This window comes from Phyllostomus discolor, chromosome 12 (genome assembly GCF_004126475.2).
Source record: "Phyllostomus discolor isolate MPI-MPIP mPhyDis1 chromosome 12, mPhyDis1.pri.v3, whole genome shotgun sequence".
NCBI lineage: Eukaryota > Metazoa > Chordata > Mammalia > Chiroptera > Phyllostomidae > Phyllostomus > Phyllostomus discolor.
Window position 1 is genome coordinate 45,980,994 of NC_040914.2, and position 24,134 is coordinate 46,005,127.

At 62.7% G+C, this 24,134-nt stretch overlaps 1 protein-coding gene across 1 annotated transcript in view; it reads left to right on the forward strand.

The window, feature by feature from the left end:
- Window positions 1-24,134, forward strand: part of FANCA (FA complementation group A) — a 34,271-nt gene that overhangs the window by 9,153 nt on the left and 984 nt on the right. The window contains exons 15-40 of the mRNA XM_036013558.1: window positions 1,168-1,278; window positions 2,296-2,391; window positions 2,485-2,544; window positions 3,277-3,365; window positions 4,037-4,097; window positions 4,196-4,245; window positions 5,398-5,474; window positions 6,805-6,918; window positions 8,015-8,151; window positions 8,539-8,609; window positions 8,821-8,917; window positions 8,997-9,184; window positions 10,188-10,284; window positions 11,212-11,388; window positions 12,847-12,920; window positions 14,539-14,667; window positions 17,400-17,484; window positions 18,642-18,808; window positions 19,335-19,440; window positions 20,042-20,098; window positions 20,247-20,351; window positions 21,064-21,173; window positions 22,029-22,182; window positions 23,136-23,198; window positions 23,567-23,669; window positions 24,005-24,080. Coding sequence (XP_035869451.1) covers window positions 1,168-1,278; window positions 2,296-2,391; window positions 2,485-2,544; window positions 3,277-3,365; window positions 4,037-4,097; window positions 4,196-4,245; window positions 5,398-5,474; window positions 6,805-6,918; window positions 8,015-8,151; window positions 8,539-8,609; window positions 8,821-8,917; window positions 8,997-9,184; window positions 10,188-10,284; window positions 11,212-11,388; window positions 12,847-12,920; window positions 14,539-14,667; window positions 17,400-17,484; window positions 18,642-18,808; window positions 19,335-19,440; window positions 20,042-20,098; window positions 20,247-20,351; window positions 21,064-21,173; window positions 22,029-22,182; window positions 23,136-23,198; window positions 23,567-23,669; window positions 24,005-24,080 — 2,654 coding nt within the window. The remainder of the gene's footprint in view (window positions 1-1,167; window positions 1,279-2,295; window positions 2,392-2,484; window positions 2,545-3,276; window positions 3,366-4,036; window positions 4,098-4,195; window positions 4,246-5,397; window positions 5,475-6,804; window positions 6,919-8,014; window positions 8,152-8,538; window positions 8,610-8,820; window positions 8,918-8,996; window positions 9,185-10,187; window positions 10,285-11,211; window positions 11,389-12,846; window positions 12,921-14,538; window positions 14,668-17,399; window positions 17,485-18,641; window positions 18,809-19,334; window positions 19,441-20,041; window positions 20,099-20,246; window positions 20,352-21,063; window positions 21,174-22,028; window positions 22,183-23,135; window positions 23,199-23,566; window positions 23,670-24,004; window positions 24,081-24,134) is intronic.

Sequence of the window (24,134 nt, forward strand, 5' to 3'; positions counted from 1 at the left end):
CTGCCCAGGCGCTCCGGTCACCGCCAGGTGTCCCGGGGCTCAGGTTTGGTCAGTTCTCGAGACAGACGGCACAGGCGCGAGAGGAGGGCTGCAGTGCTGCGTGCAGGGCTGCTCTTTGGTCCTGTGGTCCCTTTTGCCCCTTTTTCCCTCAGCCTCCCTGAGCTAGAACTCACAGACCCTGCAGCGGACCCCTTCAGCGCACGTATGTGCAGCGCTCGAAGGTCTGTCTCAGTCTTTGTTTTCCAAGAATGCCCATAAGCAGGCCAATGTGACGGCAGATTTAAGCCCCTGAATCTGGCAACAGAGTTCTGAGCTCATCACGAGGCGTAGGTGGCTGCAGTTTTTCTAGAAGTGAAGAAAACGGCCTCTCCCCTGGAGCGGCACTACCGGCTGCTCTTACCCCAGTCCGGGGGGCGGGGCGGGCCTCCACACGAAACCCTCCGCGCACTGCGGGCCCGCTGGGGGGCGCGCTTCCTGCCTGTCCCACCTTTGGTGTGTCCGCGAGGCTCGCTCTCCACTGAGCGGGCACTGCCACGACTCGGGAACCCCTCTGGGTGACAGAGTCCTGTCGTCTGGCGGCTCCTGCGTCCACCCCGTCGGAGTGTCCAGAAGAAGCACGTGCTCCTCAGAGGAGAGCTGCAGCAGGGTCTCAGCGGGGGAGGGGCCGTGACAGGGCCTGGCTGCAGGACCCGCGCGCGGGGTCTGGGAGGCGGCAGTGTGCTGCGGACCGGCGCGTGCCCCCTCCCCGCACTCACGCCCAGTGCCCTCGGTTCCTGCAAGGCCTCTGCGGTGGTCAGGGCTGCCAGTGGCCTGGGGGACCGCCACCTCCCCTGCCCCAGCCTTGCCCGCACAGGTGACTATGGAGGTTGTGCGCGTTGCTGTGGAGGAGCGCGGCTTCTCTGTGGGGGTGGGACTTCCTGGGAGAGGCCTTGTTGGGCCGTTGGTGAGCTGAGCCTCTGAGGGTCCCCAGACACTGTAGGCACTGTGCCCGCTGCTTCCGTGGCCAAGGCTTCGCCGTGACTGTGACATTCAGAAAGGGCATGGACTGAGTGGTCCTGTGGCTTCTTGTCCTAGTGGCAGTTTTCCGCTGTCGAGGCGCCGCACCCACAGGTGTCTGTGTGGACAGCAGGGTGCCCTCGGCCCCGCCTCACGCCCGTCTCCCTCCAGGCCTCCTTCGGGGGCTCGAGGGGCCCCCACTGCGGCAGCAAGAAGGCGCTGGTCTTCCTCTTCAAGTTCCTGTCCGACCTCGTGCCCTTCGAGTCCCCCCGGTACCTGCAGGTGAGAAGCTGGCTGCCGCCACGCCCTCCTCAGCCCAAGGGCGCTGTTCCTGAGTTGGTGCCCGTGGGATGGTGCAGACCCGGCAGCCAGGGGTGCCGGTGTGCGACCGGGGACGGGGCTGGTGACGGCAGAAGGCCAGGAGGCAGCCCCTCGTCTGTCCCTGGGCGGCGGCCATGCGGGCCGGTGTCCCAGTCCTTCCATGCAGCAGCTCCGAGAGCTGACGCAGGAGGAGAACGTGTCACATCCCGTCTTTGGTTTTCAAGAATGACATACTTTTTATTGAAGAAGAAGCATCTGGAAGGATGTACCCCACACTGCCAGTGACCATCACTTCTGGGTGTGGGGAACTATGTTAATCTTACAGTTAAAATATATTTATTCCTGTAAGTCTTATTTAATTAGGTAACTTTGCCCAGTGTTTGCTTTGGGGGGTAGGGCATCTGGAAATGGATTCTTGCCCTTTTTTAGTTCAGAAATTGACATCACGTTCTAAAGAGTACAGGTGAGGTCGTGGGGTGCAGGTGGGGTCGTACGGTGCAGGTGGGGTCGTACGGTGCAGGTGGGGTCGTAGGCAAAGGGACAGACGAGCTGTGAGCCCATCACGGGTGAAGCCCGAGTGCTGCTCACGCCTCTGGTGCCTCGGCCCACCGGCCCGAGTGCTGGCCCTGCACCCTGGGCACCGGTGGGAGGCTCGGACGGAAAGACGCCTCGCCATCAGAGGCCTGCCCGCCAGCGGTGGCGGCAGCGCCCCCTACCTCAGGAGCGGTGGGCACAGGAATGCCGGGGGTTCCGTGGCTGAGGAGCCCATGCGGCCCCAGCACCCTTGCCTGCCCACCTCTGAAGGCCCCCCCCCCCCCAGGGCATGTGGAAGCCCTCACCCAGGGCTCTGTCCATCCCTCCTCCAGCTTGCCCTCCTGGTCTTTGGCTAGTTCTGACTTTTCCTGTCATCGGTGCAAGTGTCTCCCCCACAGTCAGGAACAGTTGGCAGCTGGTGTCCTGCTGTATCGTCTGCTACAGGTGCACATCCTCCACCCGCCCCTGGTCCCCAGCAAGTACCGCTCCCTCCTCACAGACTACATCTCACTGGCCAAGACGCGGCTGGCCGACCTGAAGGCGAGTCCCGGCCCCCCCCCCCCCCCCCGACCTTCCCCTGCAGTCACCCACGCCCGTCTGGTCCTCACGCTGCCTCTCACGTCTCCTCTGCAGGTTTCTATGGAAAACATGGGGCTCTATGAGGACTTGTCTTCAGCCGGGGACGTCGTAGAGGTAACTCACCTCAGTGCTGGCCCTCGGGCATGTCCCCAGGCCCCCAAGCACAGTCTGGTTCCCCGGGACACTTGCGTGTTCAAGCCTGTTCTGTCTGGGACCCGGGGTGTCTGGTGCAGCTGGGGCGTCCCAGTCGCCCGCACTGGTGAGAGCAGGAGCAGGCAGCCCCACATCTGGGGGCCGTCCCTCCTCTCGGCCTGAGTGGAAGGGGCGAGCCGTGCGGGTGCGGGCAGGCCTCGTGTGTCTTCAGGAGTCCAGGAAGGGGGTTAGCTGCATGTATGTGAACCAAATGTCGGGTGGCCGTATGGTGTGTGCACTTCTTACAGCCCTTTTACTTAAAAGCCGGGAGTTACTGAAGAGCTGTTGTAGATGTCGTTAAAGGGAATATTTCAAAATACTGCGTTTTTCCATTTGAAGATCTATTGCTGTACTTTTTTAAACATCACAATTATGTCTCTGCTTCTCCTCACCTGAAAACCTCCGGAGCCCTGTACTGTCCTGGAAGTCAGCAGAGAGGAGAGGTGGGAAGGACGCAGGGAGACAGGAAGGGGCAGTTGCTTCCCGGAGGGGCCGCACAGCGGCCCAGCTGCCTGGTCTGACTTGCCCAGGGCAGAAAGCCATCAGCGCCGTCCCAGGTTCTGAACATTCCCTGTGTGCCTCACGTCGACCTCAGGGCCTTCCACTGCAGAACGGTAAGTCTTCTCTTTTCCTTTCCTTCTTGCATGGACTCAGCCCCACAGCCAGGCGTCCCAGGATGTGGAGAAGGCCATCCAGGTGTTTGAACACACAGGGAGAATTCCCGTCGCCGTCATGGAGGCCAGGTGGGGTCATGCAGCTGGAGCGGTCCCCTGGCCTGCTCCCAGACCCCTGTGCAGCAGTTGCCCCCGTTCGTGGGGGGACATGAGAGCCCCCGTGAGCGTCCCAGGGGTGGGCCGGTGGCTGGCTGGTGCAGAGCCCTTGCTGTGACGAGTTTTCTTCAGAAAAGGCCGTGGCACCCCCAAAACGGCCAACGGGTGGAGCTGAGTGGAGCCCACACTGTTTGAGGGACAGTAGTTTTTATTAATGTGTCGTTGGTGACCAGCGCGAAGCCAGTAGGGAGAGTCGGATAGCAGAACTCTTGAGTCTGGTGTGGTCCCAAAGCTGAAGTCCCGGTTGCTACCATGTGAGGCTGCTTTGTCAAAGTGTCCTTCTGAGAAGCCTGGTGCCAGCTCCCGGGATTTCTGTGTCAGCTCCAAGGGGCACGCCCACGTTGACCTGAAGTGACCCCTGCGGCCTTGGGCTGGCTCAAACCCATGGCCACGCCAGGGACGGGACACAGGGGTCACTGCACAGACTGCCCTCTGCGTGAGCTGGGACTTGGCAACGTGATGTGACATCACAGCCGCACACTGAGACCGCCCACCCGGTGCCCCTCGGGGTGGGCCCTGGCGTCGGCGGGGTCACTGGGGCGCCCGGCGCTCCTGCCGTCTGAGCCCGCTCCTCTGTGTTGCAGCATATTCCGGAGGTCCTACTACGTGTCTCACTTTCTGAGCGCCCTGCTGACGCCGAGAGTGGTCAGTACGCTTCTTCGTGGACTCGGGGCCGAGGTGGCGGGGAGCGAGGGCGCTCCTGCCCTGCGTGCCTCTCACTGGGGTCCCGTGTCCGCCCACAGCTGCCGAGCGCCCCTGACTCCCGAGCGGCCTTCATAGAGTCCCTGAGGAGGTGCGTGCGTCGCCTTCACGTGCGGCTGTGGCAGTGCGGAGGGTTCTGGTTATTTTATTTTTTTAAGATTTTATTTGTTTATTTTTAGAGAGGGAAGGGAGGGAGAGAGAAACGTCAATGTGCAGTTGCTGGGGGCCGTGGGCTGCAACCCAGCCATGCGCCCTGACTTTGGGATCGAACCTGTGACACTTTGGTTCGCAGCCCACACTCAATCCACTGAGCTACGCCAGCCAGGGCGAGAGTTCTGGTTATTCTTTAGAGCTTTGCTTTATCACGTATGGTTTGCTTATAAATTTTTGGTTCAAAATTAGTTGGTTAAGATTTTACAAAGAAAACTGGATTGTGAGTCTCTCCACTCTGCGTGGAGGAGGTCAGCTGGGGACCAAAGAGACGGTGTTGTTGGCACAACTCCCTGTGACAGGGGACGCGGTGCCAGCTTTTTATTTGTATTTGGATGGTGTAGCTTCTTAGTTTTTTTGACATTTATTTTCAGTTGGTTTTTTCTTAAATTTCTAGTCTTAAGAAATGTTTTTTCAATGTTAAATATGGATGTAGAAAAAAGAATCATAGTTGTATGAAACTTAAGAAAAACAGCCACCACCCCTTCCCTACCACTTCTCTGGAGACAACTATTTCCAACTCTGAGCTGATCTTTAAATTTCTCTGTATATCTTTAAACTCTCCTTTTTAAAGGATTTTGCTTATTTATTTTTAGAGAGAGGGAGAGAAACATCCATTTGTGGTTGCCTTCCATGAGCCCCTAACCAGGGACCTGGTCCACAACCCAGGCATGTGCCCTGACTGGGAATCGAACCAGTGACCCTTTGGTTCACAAGCTAGTGCTCAATCCACTGAGCCGCCCCAGCCAGGGTGGCTTGCTTTTACAGTTTGGAAGTTACTGAAACTTGAATGAGAGGAGTAAAATTCATTCATAACCTCCCTGCCGGGAAACCACTGTGGGCGGATGTACACGCGCCGGCCCTGCGCGGAGACGCGCATGCGCGGAGGCTCCTCTGCAGCTGGGTGTGAGTGCGCAGCGCCGCGTCCTCACTCTCTGTGCCGGGCGTCTGTCTGCGGGGGCTGTGGGACCGTCAGCTTGTGAGTCAGCTCGTGTCGTGGACGACCTGACTGTAGGGTTCCGTTCTGATTCAGAGCCGACAAGATCCCCCCGTCTCTGTACTCCACCTACCGCCGAGCCTGCTCCACCGCTGCCAGGGAGAAGCCAGCAGGTACCGGCCGTGGGTTTTCGGCCTCGGGATGGGTGGGAGGCACCAGGGTCAGTGCCGTCTGGTCAGGCCGTGCTGGATGTGACTTGGAGCCTGCCTGACGCCAGCGCCAGTCATGGGCCAGGACGGCTGGAAGTGATGCTGTCCACCCCTGCCCTGAGCCTGCACGTGTCACCTGAAGGAGCACCTTCCTGCAGGGGACACGCCCCACAGGGGACAGGGGTGGTCCCCGTCGCCAGCAGCGACACTCCGGTGACTCTCGGGCCTGGCCTGTGGCTCCTGAGGCCGGTCGCGGGGCTGGTCTGGGGCAGCTCTCCGGCCACTTGGATGGCCTGTGGGTTGGAGGGTCTTTCTGGCCCCAGGGAAGAGCAACAGGACTGAGGCCCCATTGGAAGGATGTGGAGACGAGACCACCACACTCGCAGCAGCTGGTCAGACTCGGCCGTGTGTCCTGGCCGTTGACCAGGAGGCTGTCAGCAGTGCCACCGGGCGGGCATCTCAGCCCTGGCCCTTGACGGGCAGGGGCCGTGCTGTTCAAGCAGCAGCTTGTGCTGGCTGGTCTCAGCCCCCCGGCGTCTGCAGGGGCTGTGTGGACTCACGGGGGTCTGTCTCCCAGGACCCCCTTCCCCAGCCTGGGGGGTTTCTTGGAGATGGAGACCCAGGACCCCTGAGCAGGCAGAGGACGAGGGTCCCGGGTCTCCCAGCCGTGGGCCTGGTGCTGGGGCAGCAGCTGTGCTGGGAGTGCCGGGTGCGGCCGGTCCTCCTCTCCCGCCCCCGGCCCCACTCCTCAGGCTTTGGCAGTGTCCTCTGCTGCAGAGCGGACGTGGGGGGCCGCCTGCCAGGGGCCCCGGGTTTTGACCCCTGCTGTCACTGTCAGGAGACCCCTGTGGCTCACTGCACTCGCGGTGTCTTCGCCACTGACACCACGTTGAACTTGCTCTGCTTATCAAAGACTAACCTTTTTTTCTTTTTCCTTTGACTTTTTCACATCCCGTGGTAAACAGTAATATAATGATGACACTTAAACATTTGAGAACTAGGGACCAAACTGTTACCCGTGCTTCTGCTGCCATCTGGGCCCCACTCACTGCGCTTCTCTGGCTCCATTAAGCACCGGCTTTCCTGCTTGTGGCGACCGAGCGGGTGCTCCGTGCTTGTTCCTAAACTTGTTCTTAAATGTTGTGACTGTTGGTATCCAGCGTCCAGCCTCGGGCTGGCTTCATGTCCCCCTCAGAGACAGAGAAACCACAGACTCGAGGAGGTCTGTAGTCCACGCTGTGTGTGCTGTCCGCCCGGTGTTGACACCCCGCCCGCCCCCTGCCCCATCTCTCAGGTGCAGCCCTGGGAACGGAGGTGGACCCCAGCTGTGCAGAAGACTCCCTGGCGCTGCTTACAGCTGCACTCGGAGAGCTCAGGGCGGCCATGGCCGACCCTGCCCAGCACGACGGTGAGGGTGGGCTGTGTGGGGCAGAGGGGCTGGTCATCCCCTCGTGGTGGTAGGGGCTGGTACTGCGGCCATTCGTTGTTTGTCAGTGAGGCCGGACCACGGTGCTGGCGGGTGTTGGGTGTGGTCCCCTTCAGACAGGGTGGGGGACTGGTCTCCAGCTGTCACGGCCCTTGGCAGGAGGTGACTGTTCCGCTGTTCGGCACCCCCTAGGCCAGGGCGGAGGGGAAGCCGGCGGTGCTCCTGGGTGTGGGGCTTGCTTTCTCTGCTACCAACGCCCACATGGCTGTAACCCAGGCACAGGCCTCCGCCTGCTGCTGGGGGAGCCCGAGTGCTTCCGTGCAGCGGGGCGCACGGTCTGGGAGATGGAGTGCCCAGCCCCAGCGCGCCCAGTCGTCAGCGATGGGAAAGGCAGAATCTGGAGACAGGCTCTATGTGTGTTGACCTAGGAACCGTGACATTTTACTTCTCAGGAAGTCGTTTTATCCCAGCCGAGAACGAATGTCCCTAAGAGCTCACGGAGGACATTCTAACAGAACCCCCTTAGTGTCCCTGCTTGCCGGGTGCCTGCCTGCTGGGCCTTCGCTGGGATGGCAGGGAGGGGGCTCGACCTTCCAGAGCCGTGCTTCTGCAGAATGTGGTGTCTGGGGGCCCTGGGGCCTGGCAGGACCCCAGAGCTCCAGTGGGGTGTCTGAGAAGCCAGGTCAGCCTCGTTCCCACAGGTGGCAGGGCTTCCGTTTGCACGCAGTGTGGCTGCCCCATCCCACCCTCCAGGACCTCTTTGCTGTTGGCCTCCAGCAGACAGCACAGTTTCGGGGAGAGCTGGTGTGGGGTTCAGATGAAGGGTTTAAATGGGTGGGGAGGTGTGTGATGGTGACAGAGGTGTGGTGGTGTCACCCCTCACGTGTGCAGGACCAGGGTGGACGGCTACTGCCCCTCTGCCCTATCAGGTGCCCCCCTGCGGCCCCATCACTGTGCCCTGCAGCGAGGCCCTGGGGTGCACTCAGGCTGGTGGTGGGAGGTGTCTGCGTCCCCGTCCACCCCTCCGAGCACCTCCTGCCTGCGGCCCTGCGCACCTGACTGGGCTCCTCGTGTGCAGCTCTCTCCGCGCAGGTTGCGGTGGTTGCTGAAAGGCTGGGCGCTGCCCTGGGCCTCTGCGAGGACGGCGGCAGCTCTGAGGTCTCAGAGATCCGGCTCAGCGTCCTTGCCCCCAGGCTGGGGCAGTGGGAACAGCAGGTGCGTGCGAGGTGCCCGAGAGCACAGCTGGCTCAGCCGCTGGGTTGTGCTAAGGGACTGGAAGCCCCTTTCTTCACGTCTGCTCCGCTCCGCTGCATGAAGTGTGTGCTTGGAGCCCGGACCGTCAGGGGGCTCCGTCCCAGGGTCGGCCAGCCCACCTGTGTGTGTGACGAACACGCGCCGGACCAGGCCATCCGAACCTGGCCATGCTCTGCCGTGAAACCCCCTGACCGCAGGCTGCGTGGTGCCACGCGGCTCGCCAGCTCCCCAGGGTCTGGGAGCCGGGTTTCTCGCCCCGGGCAGCTGTGGGCGGTGTGCACGAGACGGGGCCCAGCTCGTGCACATCCCCTCTGGGGCAGGAGGCCCTCAGCACCGCCTCTCCCCCAGGTTGTGGACCTCCTGCTGACGTCTTTCTGTCAGAGCCTGATGGTGGCCTCCAGCTTTGCCCCCCCGGACAGGTAGTCTGGGCAGCGAGAGCTGCCCTGGGCGGCCTGGTGCTCTGGGTGGGCCTGCCTTGGTGGGGGGCCTGCTGGCCCCCATCCAGTGGGGGTGCGGCAGAAGGGGAGCCTTGCCACCGGAGACCCTGCCTTTTGGGGAACAGCCTGGCTCTCGCTGAAGCCTCCTGGGCCCTGGGGGGCGGGGGGAGTGACCGGGCCGTTGTCTCTGCAGGCAGGGCTCCTGGGCTGCCCGCTTCGTGATGGCCACCTGCGCACGCACGCTCCTCCCCGCCGTGCTCTCCAGGCTCTGCCAGCTTCTCCGCCACCAGGTAGGGCTGCTGCCGCCCTCCCCCAGGGAGCGGGCTCTGCGCCCTTCCTCCTGCAGAGCCGGTTTCCATCCCGCTGCAGGGCCCGGGCCTGCAGGCCTCGCAGGTGCTGGGACTGGCCGCCCTGGCCACCCACCTCGGCCGGTCCCCGTCTGCGCTCCCGAAGGTGCACGTGGGCCCGCCTGCCCCCGCCGGCAGCCTCTCCGTCCCCGAGTTCCTCGGCAGCCTCCTGACGTGCGAGTCCAGGGGGTCCGCGCTCCTCTGCCTCAGGTGAGTTCCCGCCGGCCCCTCAGCACTTGTCCCCCACTGTCGACGGAAGTGACGGCTGTGCCCACCGATGGCCCCTGGCTAACTAACGTCTGTGAGCACCTTCCAGGACCTCGCGTGTGTGCGGGTGTCTTCCTTGTTGGTGGAAATGGGGTCACGTCCTGCAGCGCAGGACCCTGGCCTGCAGGTGAGGCGTCGACGTGGCCCGAGGGGCCCTTGAGTGTCGCTCAGCGCCCTCTGGGCCAGGGCCAGGGGCCCCGCTGGGTCTTGGGGCCGCAGCCTCTGGTGGGCTCCCTGGCTCCGTGCCGAGCAGCCGCTGCCGCTGCTTCTCCAGGGTGAGTCCCTGCCAGCGGAGCCGCCCCGTCCAGAGGCAGACTCACCCTGAAGGGCTTTGGGACCCGTCCTCCCATAAGTCTGGTCCCTTCATGCGCCAGGCCCCGGGGTGGAGCCTGTCCCTGCCCTTCTGAGCAGGGACCCCTGCGGAGGGGACAGTGGAGCGTGCGGGGTGGCAGGTGCGGGGCACAGGGGGCGGCTAGGGGTGAGAGCAGCTGCCTGCGGAGGGCCGGGCTGTCCTCTGACGGGTCTGAAGTGGGAGCTCTTGGCTGGAAGAGTCACGAGGAATACAGGGGCAGGAGGGACGGTCACAGTAAAGTCTGCGTCGGACCACTGCCCACTGGACGTCCATCCCAGGAGGTGGATGCCCCAGCCCCCTGTCTGCCTCGGGGGCTCTCGGCAGCATCGGCCCGTCCCTGTTGGGAGTGGGTCCTGCAGGTGCCTCTGGCCCCACTTTCCTTCTCGCCGCCTTCCTGACTCTCCCCGGGCCCAGAGTCAGGCTGCTCCGGTCGCCCCTCTCCCCTGAGCCCCTGGAGCTGAAGCCGAGGGCCGGTGCCCAGGCCCTCTGGCCCGGAAAGCACTGGGCTCGCTCTGCAGGGCTCACACTGAGGCCTTGCTCCCCCTGTTTCCATGGTTCCTGCTTCTGTGTCCAACTTCTGTTTCCGATTTGCAGGTTTTGCACTGCGGCCATTTCTTACGCTCTGTGTAAGTTTTCTTCCCAGTCCTGTGATGCCTGGCACAGCTGCTTGTCCCCGGGCCTCATTAAAAAGGTGGGTCTCCCCTACTTCCGCTCTCCCGAGCCTCCGGTTTCCAAGCAGGAGCCCGAGGCACGTGCCCCCCAGTTCACAGGCCGCCTGCTTGGGCTGGGCGCCGCTTTGCCTCTCGTTCCGAGTTCCCGTGGGGGATGTGGGGGACGACTGCAGACACCTCTCTGCTTGTCTTGGAGAGACAGACTGGTGTGTGTGAAACAGGTGAATATGTGTAAGGTATCTTCCCATTCAAAGGTTTTTTATATTTTCTCTGGAGTTCCCTCTTGTGAGTGCTCGTTGTACCTACTTAGAAATTTGAAGCACATCAGAACCCTCGGACATCAGCCAGGCAGGGGAGGTTGCTGCTGCTCCGGCAGAGTCTAAGGAGACCCCCGGAGAGGGGCACCCTGCATCAGGGTCGGCGGAGAAGCTTTCCGAGCCCCGCCTCCTGGGCCTGACGGTGGGGTGGGCGCTGGGGGCGGGCGGCAGGGCCCGGCACTGAGGAGCTCGGTCCCAGGGCCCGGGATGTAAAGCATGGAGTGCGGAGCAGGAGTGGCCCTGACAGTGAGGTCCTCGGTCACAGTGCCCAGCCCCGCCCCGTGAGGCCCAGCCTGTGCGCGAGAAACACGGGGCACAGCTGCCCTGCGGGGGTGCGGAGAGCACATGTGACCTCCTCCCTGATGGGCTGTGCTCGCCCAGTGCCCCTGCCGACGACCCGGGCGGGAGGACGGCGTCACTCTGGAGGGCGGGTCCGACCTGTGGGTCAGACCGGCCGTTCAGCTGCGTGCGCCTCTGCACGTGTGAGGGGCTGCTCGCGGCGACGCCGTCCGTGCCCGGTCACTGGGTGCCCAGCACGCCCCACAGCGGGAGGCAAGGCCCTTGCAGGGTGCACGGGGCTAGGGGGCGTGTCTCCAGAGCCTCTCAGCAGACGCATCTCTCTCTCTTCAGTTTCAGTTCGTCGTGCTCAGGCTGCTCTCCGAAGCCCGAGGGCCCTTCTCCTCGGAGGACCCAGCCCACCTTCCCTGGCAGCCCTCGTGCCTGCTCCCAGCCGACTGGCAGCGAGCCGCCCTCTGTCTGTGGAGACAGGGGGCCTTCCAGGACCTGGTGAAGGAGGAGGCGTTTCGTGTAGGTCCCACTGCCCTTTCCCTCGCTCCTCACATCGTCCTCCCTCAGACCTGGGGCCTGCGGACAGGGCGGCGGGCAGGTGGGTGCACGGGTGTCACGGACGCACACGGCTCTGACTGAAGCTGTTAGTGGGTCGTCGCAGACCCACAGGCAGACACAGGAAACCAGACAGACGGGTGCCTTCTGCCCTTGGTCAGTTCCCCCCACAGTAACACTTTGCAGAGATTTTTTTTGCAAATTATTTTAAAAGCTTTTATATATTCGTCTTTAGAGAGAGGGGGAGGGAGGGAGAAAGAGAGGGAGAGAAACATCCATGTGTGGTTGCCTCTAGCACACCCCCAACTAGGGACCTGGTGTGGTCCCCAGGCAGTGCCCTGACTGGGAATTGAACCAGTGACCCTCTGGTTCACAGGCCGGCGCTCAGTCCACTGAGCCACGCTAGCCAGGGTGCAGAGATCTTTAAGAGTGGGTAGAAGTGTGTTTTAAACATGTGCCGGGCTCCGATTTGGGGCCGGGCCTCCCCAAGCCCAGCTCCCGGGAGCCTCGGCCCCTCCGGCCTGTGAGCTTGTGCCCCTGGTCTCTGTTTCCACATCCTGTCATTTCTTTCCTGGCGCTTGGCCGTTTGTTTTGGTCTTCAGAGAGTGACTTTCCCGTTGTTCTGTTTTAAAACTCTTTATTGTTGACTGTGTCCTTCATACAAGAGGAGGCCAGGCAGGTGCCTCCCCCGCACCTCAGGGTGGCCGCCCCGCCCTGTGTCGCTGCAGCCCTGCTCCCGGTTCTGCCTCCCGGGGTCCTGAGCACGTGCTGCTGCGTGTCGCCTGGCTCTGGCCCTTGCTGCGGGAGCGTGCTGCACGCGTGTTTCTGTGGCACGCTTTCTTACCAGCAGCGTTGGGTTCTGAAGTGAGTCCTGGTCGGTATGTGCTCCGGGACCTTGAAAACCAGAAGTAGGCTGCTGTGGGCGTGTGGCACGTGCTATTCCGGCAGGCCACTCTCTGGTTACTCGCCCGGAGTGACCTCCCGGGAACGAGAAAGCGCGCCATCCCGGCGCGGTGGCGCTGCACCCCGAGAGCTCGGCAGTGCCCCAGGGAGACCGTGCAGACCAGCTGCGCCCAGAAGTGCCGCTTGTGCCCTGGCCGAGTGGCTCAGGCGCTTAGCGTGTCTCCCGCTACGCCAAGGTTGGGGGTGTGCCCCCTAGGCGGGCACGTGCAGGCGTCCACCCGTGGGGTGTCAGCGGAGAGGCAGCAGTGGCACTCCCCCCGCGGCAGCTGGCTTCAAGCTCCGAGGCCACGTGGGCAGCGGGTCAGCGTCGGGTCAGTCCTTCCTCGGGGCCTGGGGGCCGGCAGCGCAGTCCGGCAGCCGAGGTGGAGTGAGGCCGGCCCGGGGGTCTCCTGGGCGATGTGGACCGCTGTGCTCTCTGGGCTCCCCCCTCGGGTGACACGCAGCGGGTCCTTCCCGCAGTTGACTTACAGAGACTGGGTGCGGCTGGAGCTAGAAGTTCGCCCTGAAGTGGATTCTCTTTCAGATACAGAAAGGTGCGTGTTCAAAGGGTCTGCCCTTCGAAATGTTACACAGTTTACCACGTGGTCTGAAAGTCTGGGTGTCCTCGTTAGATCCTTAATTTACTTTTTATTTCATCTTTAAATATTTATTTTTAGAGAGAGGGGAAGAAAAGGAGAAACAGGGAGAGAAACATCAACATGTGCTTGCCTCTCATGCGCCCCCTACTGGGGCCCCAACCTGGCCTGCAGCTGCCAGCATGTGCCCTGATTAGGAATCGAACCAGCAACCCTTGGGTTCGCAGGCTGGCCCTCAATCCACTAAGCCACACCAGCCAGGGCTATATCCTTAATTTAATGTTCAGTGTAACACATTACCTGTGAGCACAATTTCATTTCTTTATTCAAGAGAAACCGAGCTCTTGTTTGCTGGACAACTTTTAGAATGTTCTAGCAGCTGGGGCATGCCTTGTAAATGACACCTGCCCATGTGGCACCTCGACCCCCAACTCCCCTGACTGGTCAGTAGCCAACGGATCATGCCACTGGCACCTGTGTGGGCCTGAGGACAAGCAGGTGGACAGTGGAGTAGAGGTGGGGCCACGCTCTGTGGTGGCACCAGGCAGGGCTGTGAGGGCAGCTGCCGGAGAAGGGGTGGCGGGGGCAGCCAGCACGCTCCCCAAGGTGGGGCCTGGTCCCGCCTCCACCTCTCCTGTGGGAAGGGCACACACAGCCCGCGGAGGAGGCCACAGGGAGCGCCAGCCTCGAGGGGCGGCCAAAGCCTGAGGCCGGTGACCGAGACTGTCGCGAGGTCCAGCGTGCTGTTCCGGGTGTCCAGGTGGGGTGCTGATAAGTGCATGGGTTTGGGGGCACAGAGGTCAGGGTGGGCAAGGGCCAGCATCAGTGCAGCCTGCCCTGTGCCCCGTGGGGTCAGAGCCATCCCCACTTTTGTCTTGTGGTGTCAGTGTCTGGCGGAACCTGCAGATGACGAGAAAAGGAGAAGTTTGTGGCAATGAGAAGAGCAACTAATGCTTTGTCCAATGAGGCAGGGTTTTGCTTTCTCGTGCGAGGCCCGCCTTGGCTGCCCTGGGGGCTCTGCCCTTCCGCGCCTGCTCTCTTTCTGGTGGGAGGCCGGCGGCCATCCAGCTCCCCCTGAGCTCACTGCCTGTGACGCTGTGTGGGCCCCTCCCTCTTTTTCTGTCTCAACTGTGAGAAGCCCTCAGCTGGGTCTGCGCAGGTCTGAGGCGGGCAGAGGCTGAGCTGGTCCCGTGGCCCCTGGCCCCTCGGGCTCGGGGTGGGGGGGGGGCAGTATCCTCGGGCGGGAGTGTCCTCAGGTGGGTTTGGCTGCTCCACAGACGGCGGTGCCGGCGGGGACTCTGCTGCGTTTGCAGTTCGTCTTCACAGCTTCCTGGGGGCAGCTGTCCCTTCCCCGACCCCTGTGCTGCAGGCCCAGGGCAGCCCGAGGCTCCCTGGGAGCCCTTCCCCGCCTCTGTCCCCCAGCCCAGCGGGTGTGGGTGGCCCCCAAGAGGCTCCCCGTATCCCCAGACCCCTGGTCCCACCCCCTCGATGCCCTGATCCTCATGGGGGGCACACCTGGAGCCGTGGGGCCCCTGCGGAGAGTCGCCCTCAGCACAGACCTGGGCTTTCTGTGCAGGCGGGACTTCCACCAGTGGGCCATCCGAGAGCACTACCTGCCCACGCCCTCTGCCGCCGGGGGCTGCGACGGAGACCTGGAGATGGCGTGCACCATCCTCGTCAACGGGCTGATGGACTTCTGCCAAAGGTCAGGGGTGCTGATGCCAAAAAGCATCTTTCTTGTTCAAGATTTAATTACTCGTTTTTCGAGAGGGTGGAAGGAAGGGTAAGAAGGAGAGAAGCTTGGACGTCCCAGAGAAACGTGTGTGGTTGCCTCTCACACGCCCCCGACCGGGGACCTGGCCTGCAACCCAGGCCTGTGCCCTGACTGGGAATCGAACCGGTGACCCTTTGGTTTACAGGCTGGTGCTCAGGCCACTGAGCCACACCAGCCGGGGCTCACTTTTAACTGGGGCAGTTCTTGGCGTGTTTTCACTCCCCTCAGCCCGGTTTGTGTGGCCCGCAGCACAGCTGCACTTGCATTCCGGTGGCAAGTCCGAGTCCACCCAAAGCAAAGGCATCTTCCCAAGCCAGGCCCCCTTGGGTGCGCTCGCCTGTGGCTGCGACCGTGTCTCTGCCTTGTCACCTGGACCTCAGGGTCGGCGGGTGTGGACAGGGAGCACGTGCTCGTGGGCGGTGTGCTCTGGGGGTCCCCGCCCGAGGTGCAGGGAGCGGTGACCGGCGGCCGGGACCGGGGAACCCCTGTGCCGTCCAGGCTGTGCGGGGGGTGCTCCTGTCAACAGGCCTGTTTCTGCCCTTCACCTCACGGTTGCTGTGGGTGGGGGTGAGGTCGCGAGTCCCAGCCCCGTGTTTGTCTTGGGTGACACGCCGCGTCACTTCAACCGCAGGGACGGAGCCCCGTGGTGACAGGACGCAGGACGCACGCCCTTTTTCCCGCTGCCCCTCTGCCCTCCTGAGGGTCTGTCCACACGTGGCCCGACTCTCCTCACACCCTTCCGGCACCGCAGGCGAGCTCCTGCCGGCGCACGTGGCCCCAGCTTTCCCGTGGGCTCTTGGGGTCAGAGGCCGGCTCGGGAGGTGGTGCGCACTTGCTGAATGGACAGTTCATGGGAATGGATTCCAGTCCGTGGCCTCTGTGTCTCGCTCACTCGGGACCGTGTTTTTAGGGCCCTCGTGCTGTGGCGTCTGTCGGAACTTCCCATGGGAGGGTGGACCACACCTCCTTTAGCCATCGTTGGTTGACAGACATTTGAGTTTTCACTGCTTGGCCTTTGTGCGTGATGCTGCTGGAACGCTCGTGTGCGGGTCTCGTGGGACCCTGTGCTGTGCCCTCCTTGGGCTTGCACAGGGAACGGCATTGCTGGGCCACACTCGGGGCTGGACTCTCGGAGGGGTGCCGGGCTGTTTTCCAGACTTGCGCCACTGCACGCTCCGACCAGCAGGGGGAGGTGTTCTGGCGTCCGCGCATCCCCTCCTGCTCTGTGGTGACCTGCCTTTTCGGTGATGTTTGTCCTGGTGAGTGTGTTTCGCCGTGGCTTTAATTCCTCTTCCTTGATGGCTTAATGACATCGTAACAACTTTCTCGTTTGTTAACTGTTCACGTGTCTTTGGAGAAACGTCTGTTCAGATCCTTTGCCCATTTTCAAGCTGGGTTATTTGTTGTGCTGGGCGTTCAGAGTCCCTTAGGACTCTGGATACCAGACCCTCAGCCAGGAGCGAGAGCTGCACGCGCTTCCTCCCGTGCTGCCGGGTGCGTCCGTGCACAGCTCACGTGCTCCGAGCTTCAGGTCCTGCATTCAGGCCTTTCGTCCACTTCAGTTAATTTTTGTGCGTGGTATGCGCTAGGGACCCACTTCGTTCTGCACGTGGGTGTCCAGCCCCTCCCCCATGGAGAGGCCCTGGTGTCCTTCCGAGGCTGCATGCGTGGGAGGGGCTCTGCTCCGCCCCTGCAGCCCCATCCTGTCGTCCTGTCTGCTCGCCATGGTTTGGGGCTAAGTTTTCAGCTGGCAAATGTGAGTCGTCTGACTTGTTTTAAAAGACCTTATTTATTTATTTTTAGAGAGAAGAGGCGGGAGAAGGGAGGGAGAGAAACGTCAATGTGTGCTTGCCTCTCTGGTGTCCCCAGCTGGGGACCTGGCCCACAACCCAGGCGTGCACCCTGACTGGGAATCGAACCGGTGACCCTTTGGTCCGCAGGCTGGCGCTCAATCCATGAGCCACACCAGCCAGGGCTTTATTTCATTGTTTATTATTCTTTGCTGGTGCACGGAGGTACAACTCATTTTTCTATATATCCATTTTCTATTCTGCAACTTCACAAACTCTTTTATTTGCTGTTTCTCGTGGGTTCCTTTGGATTCTCGTGAACAGAGATGGCCTTTGCATCTGGGTGTCTCTTGTCCCTCTTTCTGGGTGAGCGAGCCGCCCTGGCTAGAACTGCCCTGTAGTATGACATGGGAGCGGTGAGAGGGGACATCTTCGTCTTGCGCCTGACCTCAGGAGGAGAGTGTCCGGTGTTCACCGCTGTGTGAGGTTAGCTGTGTGCTCGTCACCACTGTCCTCAGTCCCGATGGGGAGGGTCCCTTCTCCCCGATTGTTAGGGGCGTTTAGTCCCGGAAAGAGCACCGAATCCTGCCTGTTGCGTTGTCTGTGTCTGCTGAGATCGTCGGGTAGTTTTGGCTCTTCTGTCGATGTGTGTGTTGTATTCATTGGTTTCTGGATGTCGGGCCGACCTTGCATTCTCGGGATGAGTCCCAGTGGATCGTGGGACGTAGCTGTTTTGCATGTTGCTGGCGTTTTGTTGTAGCCGGTTTTGTTGTTTGTCGGTTGCTGCGGCCACACACCTCTCTGGAGGCAGGAGAAGCGGGAGGTCCACAGTCAGGAGATGCTCAGGAGGTTTTTGCTTTTGTTTTGTTTCAGTTCAAGGAGTTACGACCACTCAGAAAATCCTGACTTGGTTCTTGGTGGCTACACCGGGAATCGAGATATTTTTTCAAGATTGCAGGTGAGTCGGAAGATGCAAAACCTGGTGTGTTCACTGCGTGAAGCTGCCTGTTAGTGGAGGGTCTGGTGTGAGTGTCCGTAGTGGGTCCTGCAGCAGCGGAGCAGAACGGGAACCGCCCCCCCCCCGCGCGCGCCATGGCCCCGGCCCCGAGCTCCAGGGCCTCTGTGGGTGTGCCCAGTGAGCGCCGTGGAGATGCAGAGACCGACGCCGTGGTGCTGCGCTCACCTCCAGGCTCCGGGGCGTCTGTGAAAACAGACGACTGAGAAAACGCCACTTTGGGGATGAAGCTGTTGCCGCCCCACGACTTTCCCCGTCGCTCGGCTGCTCCCCTTGGACTCGGGCCCTGAGAAGTGATGCGCGTGGCACCGCGCGGAGAGTCACGGGGTCCCCTGGGGAAAGAGACCCCGGAGAGTCCCGCTTGCCCCCATGTCCACGTGGGCGCGGGGCGCCTGCCTTGGGAGTGCACAGCAGCCCCGTTCCATGGGCTTCTGTGTGGGGGTTCCGTGCCCCCGGCAGCCTCCCCGCTGCCCCCCAGAGCGCCTGGGTGTGGGGCACATGGGAGCGGAGGGGCACGAGAGAGGCTGTGGCTGGGAGCACTGGGGGAGTTTGCTCACAAGAGAGTGAAAGGCCCACGAGAGGGAGACCCCAGGCCACTGGCCTCTGGTCTGGAGACATCCGTCGTGATGGGTGTGGAAGGAGTGACTGGGCGGGGCGGGGCAGTGGGGGGGGGGGCAGGTGCAGCTGGGGCACCTGTGACGGGGGGACAAGGGCCGTGCTTCGAGCGCGCGCAGCTGCTCCTCTGCAGCCCCCTGAGCGTGTCGGGGAGACGGGGCGTGTGCACCCACACACTGTGTGTGCCAGGGAGGAACGCCAGCCATGGGCGAATCTGGGTACAGGTGTTCTTTGTGCTATTCCTGATTTTTATTTTTTTCACTATTCTTATTTTTGAAAAATTCTGTAACTGTCTAATTTCAAGTAAAAAGGCATGTCCCACTTACTCTCCGAGTCCCGTGGAGACGCCTCTCCCACGCCCGTGTCAGGCTCCTGACTGGGGCAAGACGCGAAGCCCCAGGGACTTCCTGCCTTTGCGTTGGGGACAGAGAAACAGGGGAGGCAGAGGTGAGAGTGCGGGAGGTCTCAGCCTTGCTCTCTTCCAGGAGATGGCTGCTGACCTGGAGCAGGGCCCGGCCACGCCCCGCGGCCGCACCGCCTCTCAGGGACACGTCCTCTTCCAGGTGTTCCGCAGCCGGCTCCGGGCTCTGGAGGGCGGGCAGGACCTGGCCTCCCGCCTTCAGAGGCAGCAGGAGCTGCTCCTGTGCAAACGGTAACAGCTCCCGAGTCTGTCACCCGTCTCGGTGCGCCCTGCCCCCAGCCTGTGCCGGCATCTTGTCCCTGGGGTCCCCTGGAGTCCCCTGGAGAGCAGGGCCTGAGGGGTGAGAAGCCCTCGGGAGCAAAGGCTTCCCTCCCTGACGCAGGGTCCCTCTGCGGAGGGGCATCGCCAGAAAGCACGCAGGTCACAGGAAGGAAGGCCGTGTGTGCGCAGAGCTCACCTCAGCTGCGTTCACAGCCGTGCAGGGAGCTGGGTCCCCCAGGGGCAGAGCAGCTCCGTCACACGGGCACCTCTGGTGCTGAGGCAGCTGAGGCCGTGGCTTTGGGGTCCCAGTGGAGTGTCTGCGGTGGGGTCCAGGTGCCCAGCACAGCTGCAGTCTGGGGACAGTGGGGCCTGCAGACCAGCACTCTCTCTGGTCCTGAAGGCGAGCCGGGGGAGTCCCTGCGGCCCCAGGATCTGAGTCCTGCAGAAGCAGAGTCGGGCCAAGCCTCCACCCTTGACGTGCCGCCTTCTCTCCCAGGATCCTCCTGGGCCTCCCCGCGTCCGTCCTGGTTGGCAGCCCCCGGGGGGAGCCGCCGGCCACCCCCGACTGCACGGAGTTCTTCCAGTTGGTCAACTCTGAGCTGGTAGGTGCTTGAGCTCACGAGAGCATCTGTAGTCACTGGGCTCCTTGCCCCGGGGTGGGTCCTGAGCCCGTGGGTGTGCAGCCCTGCTCGCCCTCGGGCTCGCTGCCTCCTCCACAGAGCTGCCCTGGGCCGCGGGGGTGGGGCCCGTGCAGCGAAGCGTGCAGACCACTTGCTCACGGTGCACTGCTCTCTTTCCTGTGCTGCCGCTGGGGGATGCTGTGACCACACTGTTGCCCACCAGGGGGCCCTGTTTCCTTCCATTTTGCAGGCGGCTCAGTGTCAGGGGCTCTGATCTTACCAGGTGGGGAAAGGTGATGAGTAAGCGTGCCCTCTGCACACCTTTCAGAAAAGCACAGATGTGACCAGAGTTTGGACTGAGGTCCCGCTGAGTCACACGGAGGCTTTCTCCTGCCTCCCCGGGTGCCTGGGGCCCCCACGTCAGCACCATCGTGGGTGGGCCGGGGGCCCTGCTGCTCGGAGCAGCTGGGGGAGAGGCAGTGGGCAGGGAGGGTCCGGGACAGTGCGTGGGCAGGCGGGGGCCGCCTGCCAGGGGCTCTCCTCCTGCGCGTGGCCCTCTCTCACTGGCCCGTGCTGTTTGCAGAGAAACTCCTCCTGCGGAGGTGCCCTGACGCATGACATCACCGCCCACTTCTTCAGGGTAATTCCCCTTCCCTCCGCCCCCAGCCTGGCCCGCACAGACCACCGGGGCCGGGCCCTGCTGTCTGGCGCTGCTGGGAAGCCACGGGGTCTTTCAGGGCCCGGTTCACATGCAAACCGCTGAGCTGGTGGCGCCTTCCCTCCTGCAGGGGCTCCTCCACGCCTGCTCGCGAAGCAGAGACCCCTCCCTGGCAGCAGACCTGGCCCTGACCGCCTGCCAGACCGAGTGCCCCCTGGTCCTGGCCTCTGCCCTGGTAGGCCCAGCCGTCTTCCCGGGGCGTTGTCTGTTTCCCACTGAAACCTCATCCCCGTCACTGTGACTCGAGAGAAACAGCTTGGGGAGAAGTGAGGGGAAAGTGTCAGAGCGCAGGTGGGCTGACCGGTTTCCCTGGCCGCGCCCCGAGCGGCCTCAGCAGCAACCCTGGGAGGGAGGGAGGGAGGGAGGGGCAGGCTGGCTGCGCTGCGTCTGCATCTGTTCGGTCCCACCCGCTGAGGCCGGACGTTGGCGGCCGCGCTCTCCCGTGGGTGCACGTTCGTGGGTGCACGTTCGTGTTCGCTGCCTTCGCCGTCTTGGCTGCCCTCGTAGCCCGGGTTGCTCAGCCACTGCCAGCCGGCCTTGGTGGGACCTTGGGTGCCTTTGACTTTTTCAGCACCCTGACCACACGTGGCTTTCTCACTCCCTTCTCCGTCTCACTGGGACACCAGCTCTCCCTGGGGTGTCAGGGGCCGGGCCAAGCTCTTGGGCAGTGGGGCACCTCCTCAAGTAAGGCCTCTGGACTCCCAAGCACTGAGCCATCCTTACACGGGTACATGGGGCCCTGCCCTTGACCTAATGAAGTGTTAGGTCAGTGTGAGCCAGGCTAGGGGTGTCAGTCAGAGGGGCTGGATGTGTCTTGCCCCGACCTCAGTGGTCACAGAACAGCCACCCGCCCAGACCTGTTGACCTGTGACCTTTCCTCTTGGCAGCTATGGTGGCCACGCCTGGAGCCCGAGCTCCACTGTCAGTGGAGGCGCTTCCAGATCCCACTGCCCCGAGAGCTGCAGAGGCTGCGTGAGGCCTGGCAGTTCGCCAGCAAGTAGGTGCTGGCACTGGGACCCAGGAGGAAAGCTGGGGTGTTTTCTAGGGCCTGACTGGGTCATCTCCAGGATACCTTGGGGTGCTTGAGGGGGCCTTGAGTGCAGGCTCCACTGGGCCCCTGAGAGGGACGCAGCAGCTCTGAGCCACCGTGTCCGAGTGAGAAGTTCCAGAACATTCGGGAGAGACTGACCCCAGTCTGAGTGGCTAACTAGATTCAGTTCCCAGGGCTGGGCCAGTGACCAGAGTTAACCCCCCTCCCAGGACTGGTGGGTGGATGGCCTCCAGTGTCCTGCTGGACGTGGGGGTGCTCCGGGGTCATCTGAAGGGATCAGGCGTTCCCACCCAGCCTCCCAACAGGCTTGGGTTTTTGTCTCTGGTGCGCCCCTGTGTCTCCCTGCAGGGTCGGGGTGCTCAAATTGTGCTCAGAAAACCGAGGGAGCGAGTCCCGCCCATCAGCCTAATTCTACAGAGGAGATAAAGTTCTTAAACCCTTGCATTCCGTTCCACCCCTTGTCTCCAGCCCGTCTCCAACCCACTGGAGACCCTTTCTGTGCAGCGCTGCAGTTAGAGCAGACGCAGGCTGGGACGCGGGGCCTCCTGTCCCAGGACCTCCCTCCAGAGACCAGGCCACTGGGGTGAGGGGCCTGGTCAGACCCTGCTGCCCGCCGTGTTCAGGGCACGGAGGCATGCTGGCAGCAGAAACAGCTCTGAGCCCAGGCAGGACGAGCCCGTGACAGGGTGGGGCTCCGCCGACTCCGTGTCTGCTGACTGAGCCCCTCGCTGCTCGCCCACCTCGGTGCTCGGTGGCGGCTCGGGCGCCAGGCTCCTGGAATGACACTCGTCTCTCTTCTAGCTTCCTGTCCCCCGACACAGAGCCCCCTGACACCGTGCTGCCCGCTGGGGGCCCCGCCTGGGTCTTTGCAGCTGCGCTGCACTTTGCGATCCAACGAGCCGGGCAGGCGAGCCCGCGGCGAGGCCTGGAGAGGCTGCGCGGCCCTCCGGAGGAGGCGAGTGCAGCTCTGCCCCCACACCCGCCCGGCGCGCTCCTGTCCGGGGTCTTGGTCGTGGTGCTTCTCAGCGCTCGCCTCACAGACTGAGCTTTTCCAAGGACAGACAGGAAGTTTGGTGGTGTCACTTTATTTGGAAGTAAAAGTTACTGGGTTTAGGGTTCAATAAGACTTTGACTCTCAAGTTCATTGTTTTAAAAGAACATCTTATGCTTCAGTTTGGAAGTGTTTTCACTTGTCTTTTTCTCACCCTCACCACCACCAGGGCAGGGCAGTGAGCTGTGCATCTCTGCAGCCGTGGTTAGCTGGGCCGGGCGGGGAGACAGGGCAGGCGGAGGGAAAGGTCCCCGTGGGGAGCCGTGGGGCCCATCTGGACTCTGTGCCCAGGGTGCCCGCCCGGCCAGAGGCCCACCAGGGTCCACCTGTCAGCTCAGCACGTGCCCACCTGCCTGGCAAATAAGTTGTGAGCCAGAGTATTTTTGGTCACTACAATTTAAAGTAAAAATCCCACAAACGAGATTCTTCCCTGATTGTCTGCAGGTCGTTTCTATCGGAAGGGGTTTGAGTGGCTCCAAAGCCCCCAGGCCCGGTGTGCTGAGGGACAGGGCGCACCCCCAGGGGCGGGGGAGGCGGGGCGAGCCTGGCAGTGTGCGTCTGGGCCTCGCAGATGCTGCCGGGCAGGGGCTGGGGAGCGAGGCCGGGCTGCCTGCTGCGGGGCAGCTCCCACGCCCGGGAGACCAGGCTGCGGAGACCAGGATGAAAAGGGCCCGGTCAGTGATAACGGCGCTGATGGAAGTTCTCCGTTCAAACACGATGGGGAGTTTTTCCTTCTGCGCCGACCCAGGCCCACCGAGAGGGGAGGGCGGAGCCGGGACCCGCTCCTGGAGCAGGGGCGGCCGCCCTACGGGGCCACGGGCACTGCACGTGGCGAGCGGCCCTGTCTCTGTTTGCAGCTGCTGCTGGTCCTGCTCTTCCTTTCCTCTCTGGGCCTGCTGTCATCGCGTCTGACCCCCCAGGTACGTCACCCCGAGGCTGCGGGGCCCTCTCCCCCAGGGTGCTTGGGACTGCACGTCCCCAGGTGCCTCCAGACAGGTTCCTGAGGCGGTCAGGAGCCTTCCCCGGGCTCCTCAGGAGCAGTGCTCACTGACGTGGGTAGCCTTCGGCCACGGGCCTTCGTTTTCCTGTTTTACTTCAGAACTTGGGTGCCCACCATCCGTGGCCTCTGTCGAAGGCCCTGGGGAGATGCTCTGTGGGTTGTCGCCATGTAAGGCCCCCTCCTGTGACAAGGGCGGTCCCTCCGCCCCACACACGCGCAGCTCGAGGCCCAGGGAGTGCTGTCATGCCTGCAGACGCTGTGCCTGAGTCCTCCGTCCGCTGCCCACAGGCTGCCGGCTGCCCAGCAGCTCTGGACGTTTGTGCCGAGGTCCTGGGGTGTCTGGAGAAGAGGAAGTTGTCCTGGCTGCCACTCTTTCAGTTGACAGACACTGGTAAGGAGTCTGCTGAGACCCGATAGCAAGTGGGTGGCCTTTGTCTAGTCACCAGCCATCAGGGTCAGAGTGTGACCCCTGACATCCGAGTCTTTCTCTTCAGAAGCAACTTTCAAATGTTTACCTTCTTGTAAAGCACGCAAGCCTAAGCGTTGGTCAGGACAAACACAGTGCACACTCGTTGAAACAAGAGGGTTTGGTGGGGGACCGGGGACCCCAGGTGTCGCTGGGCTGTGTCATGGGGCCCACCTGCCTGGCCCCACAGGCATGGGGAGTCCTCTGAAGACAGTGCCCCAGGTGAGGCGTCCAGCCTGACTGAGCCCCTTGGGTTGCAGCCACCGGCCTGGGGCGCATCCTCCTCCTCCTGGCCCCGGACCAGCACATCAGGCTGCTGCCCGTCGCCTTCTACAGGTCAGTCCTTGCGGCTCCGACGAGGCCCCATGGGCCTGCACGGGGCCGTGCCCA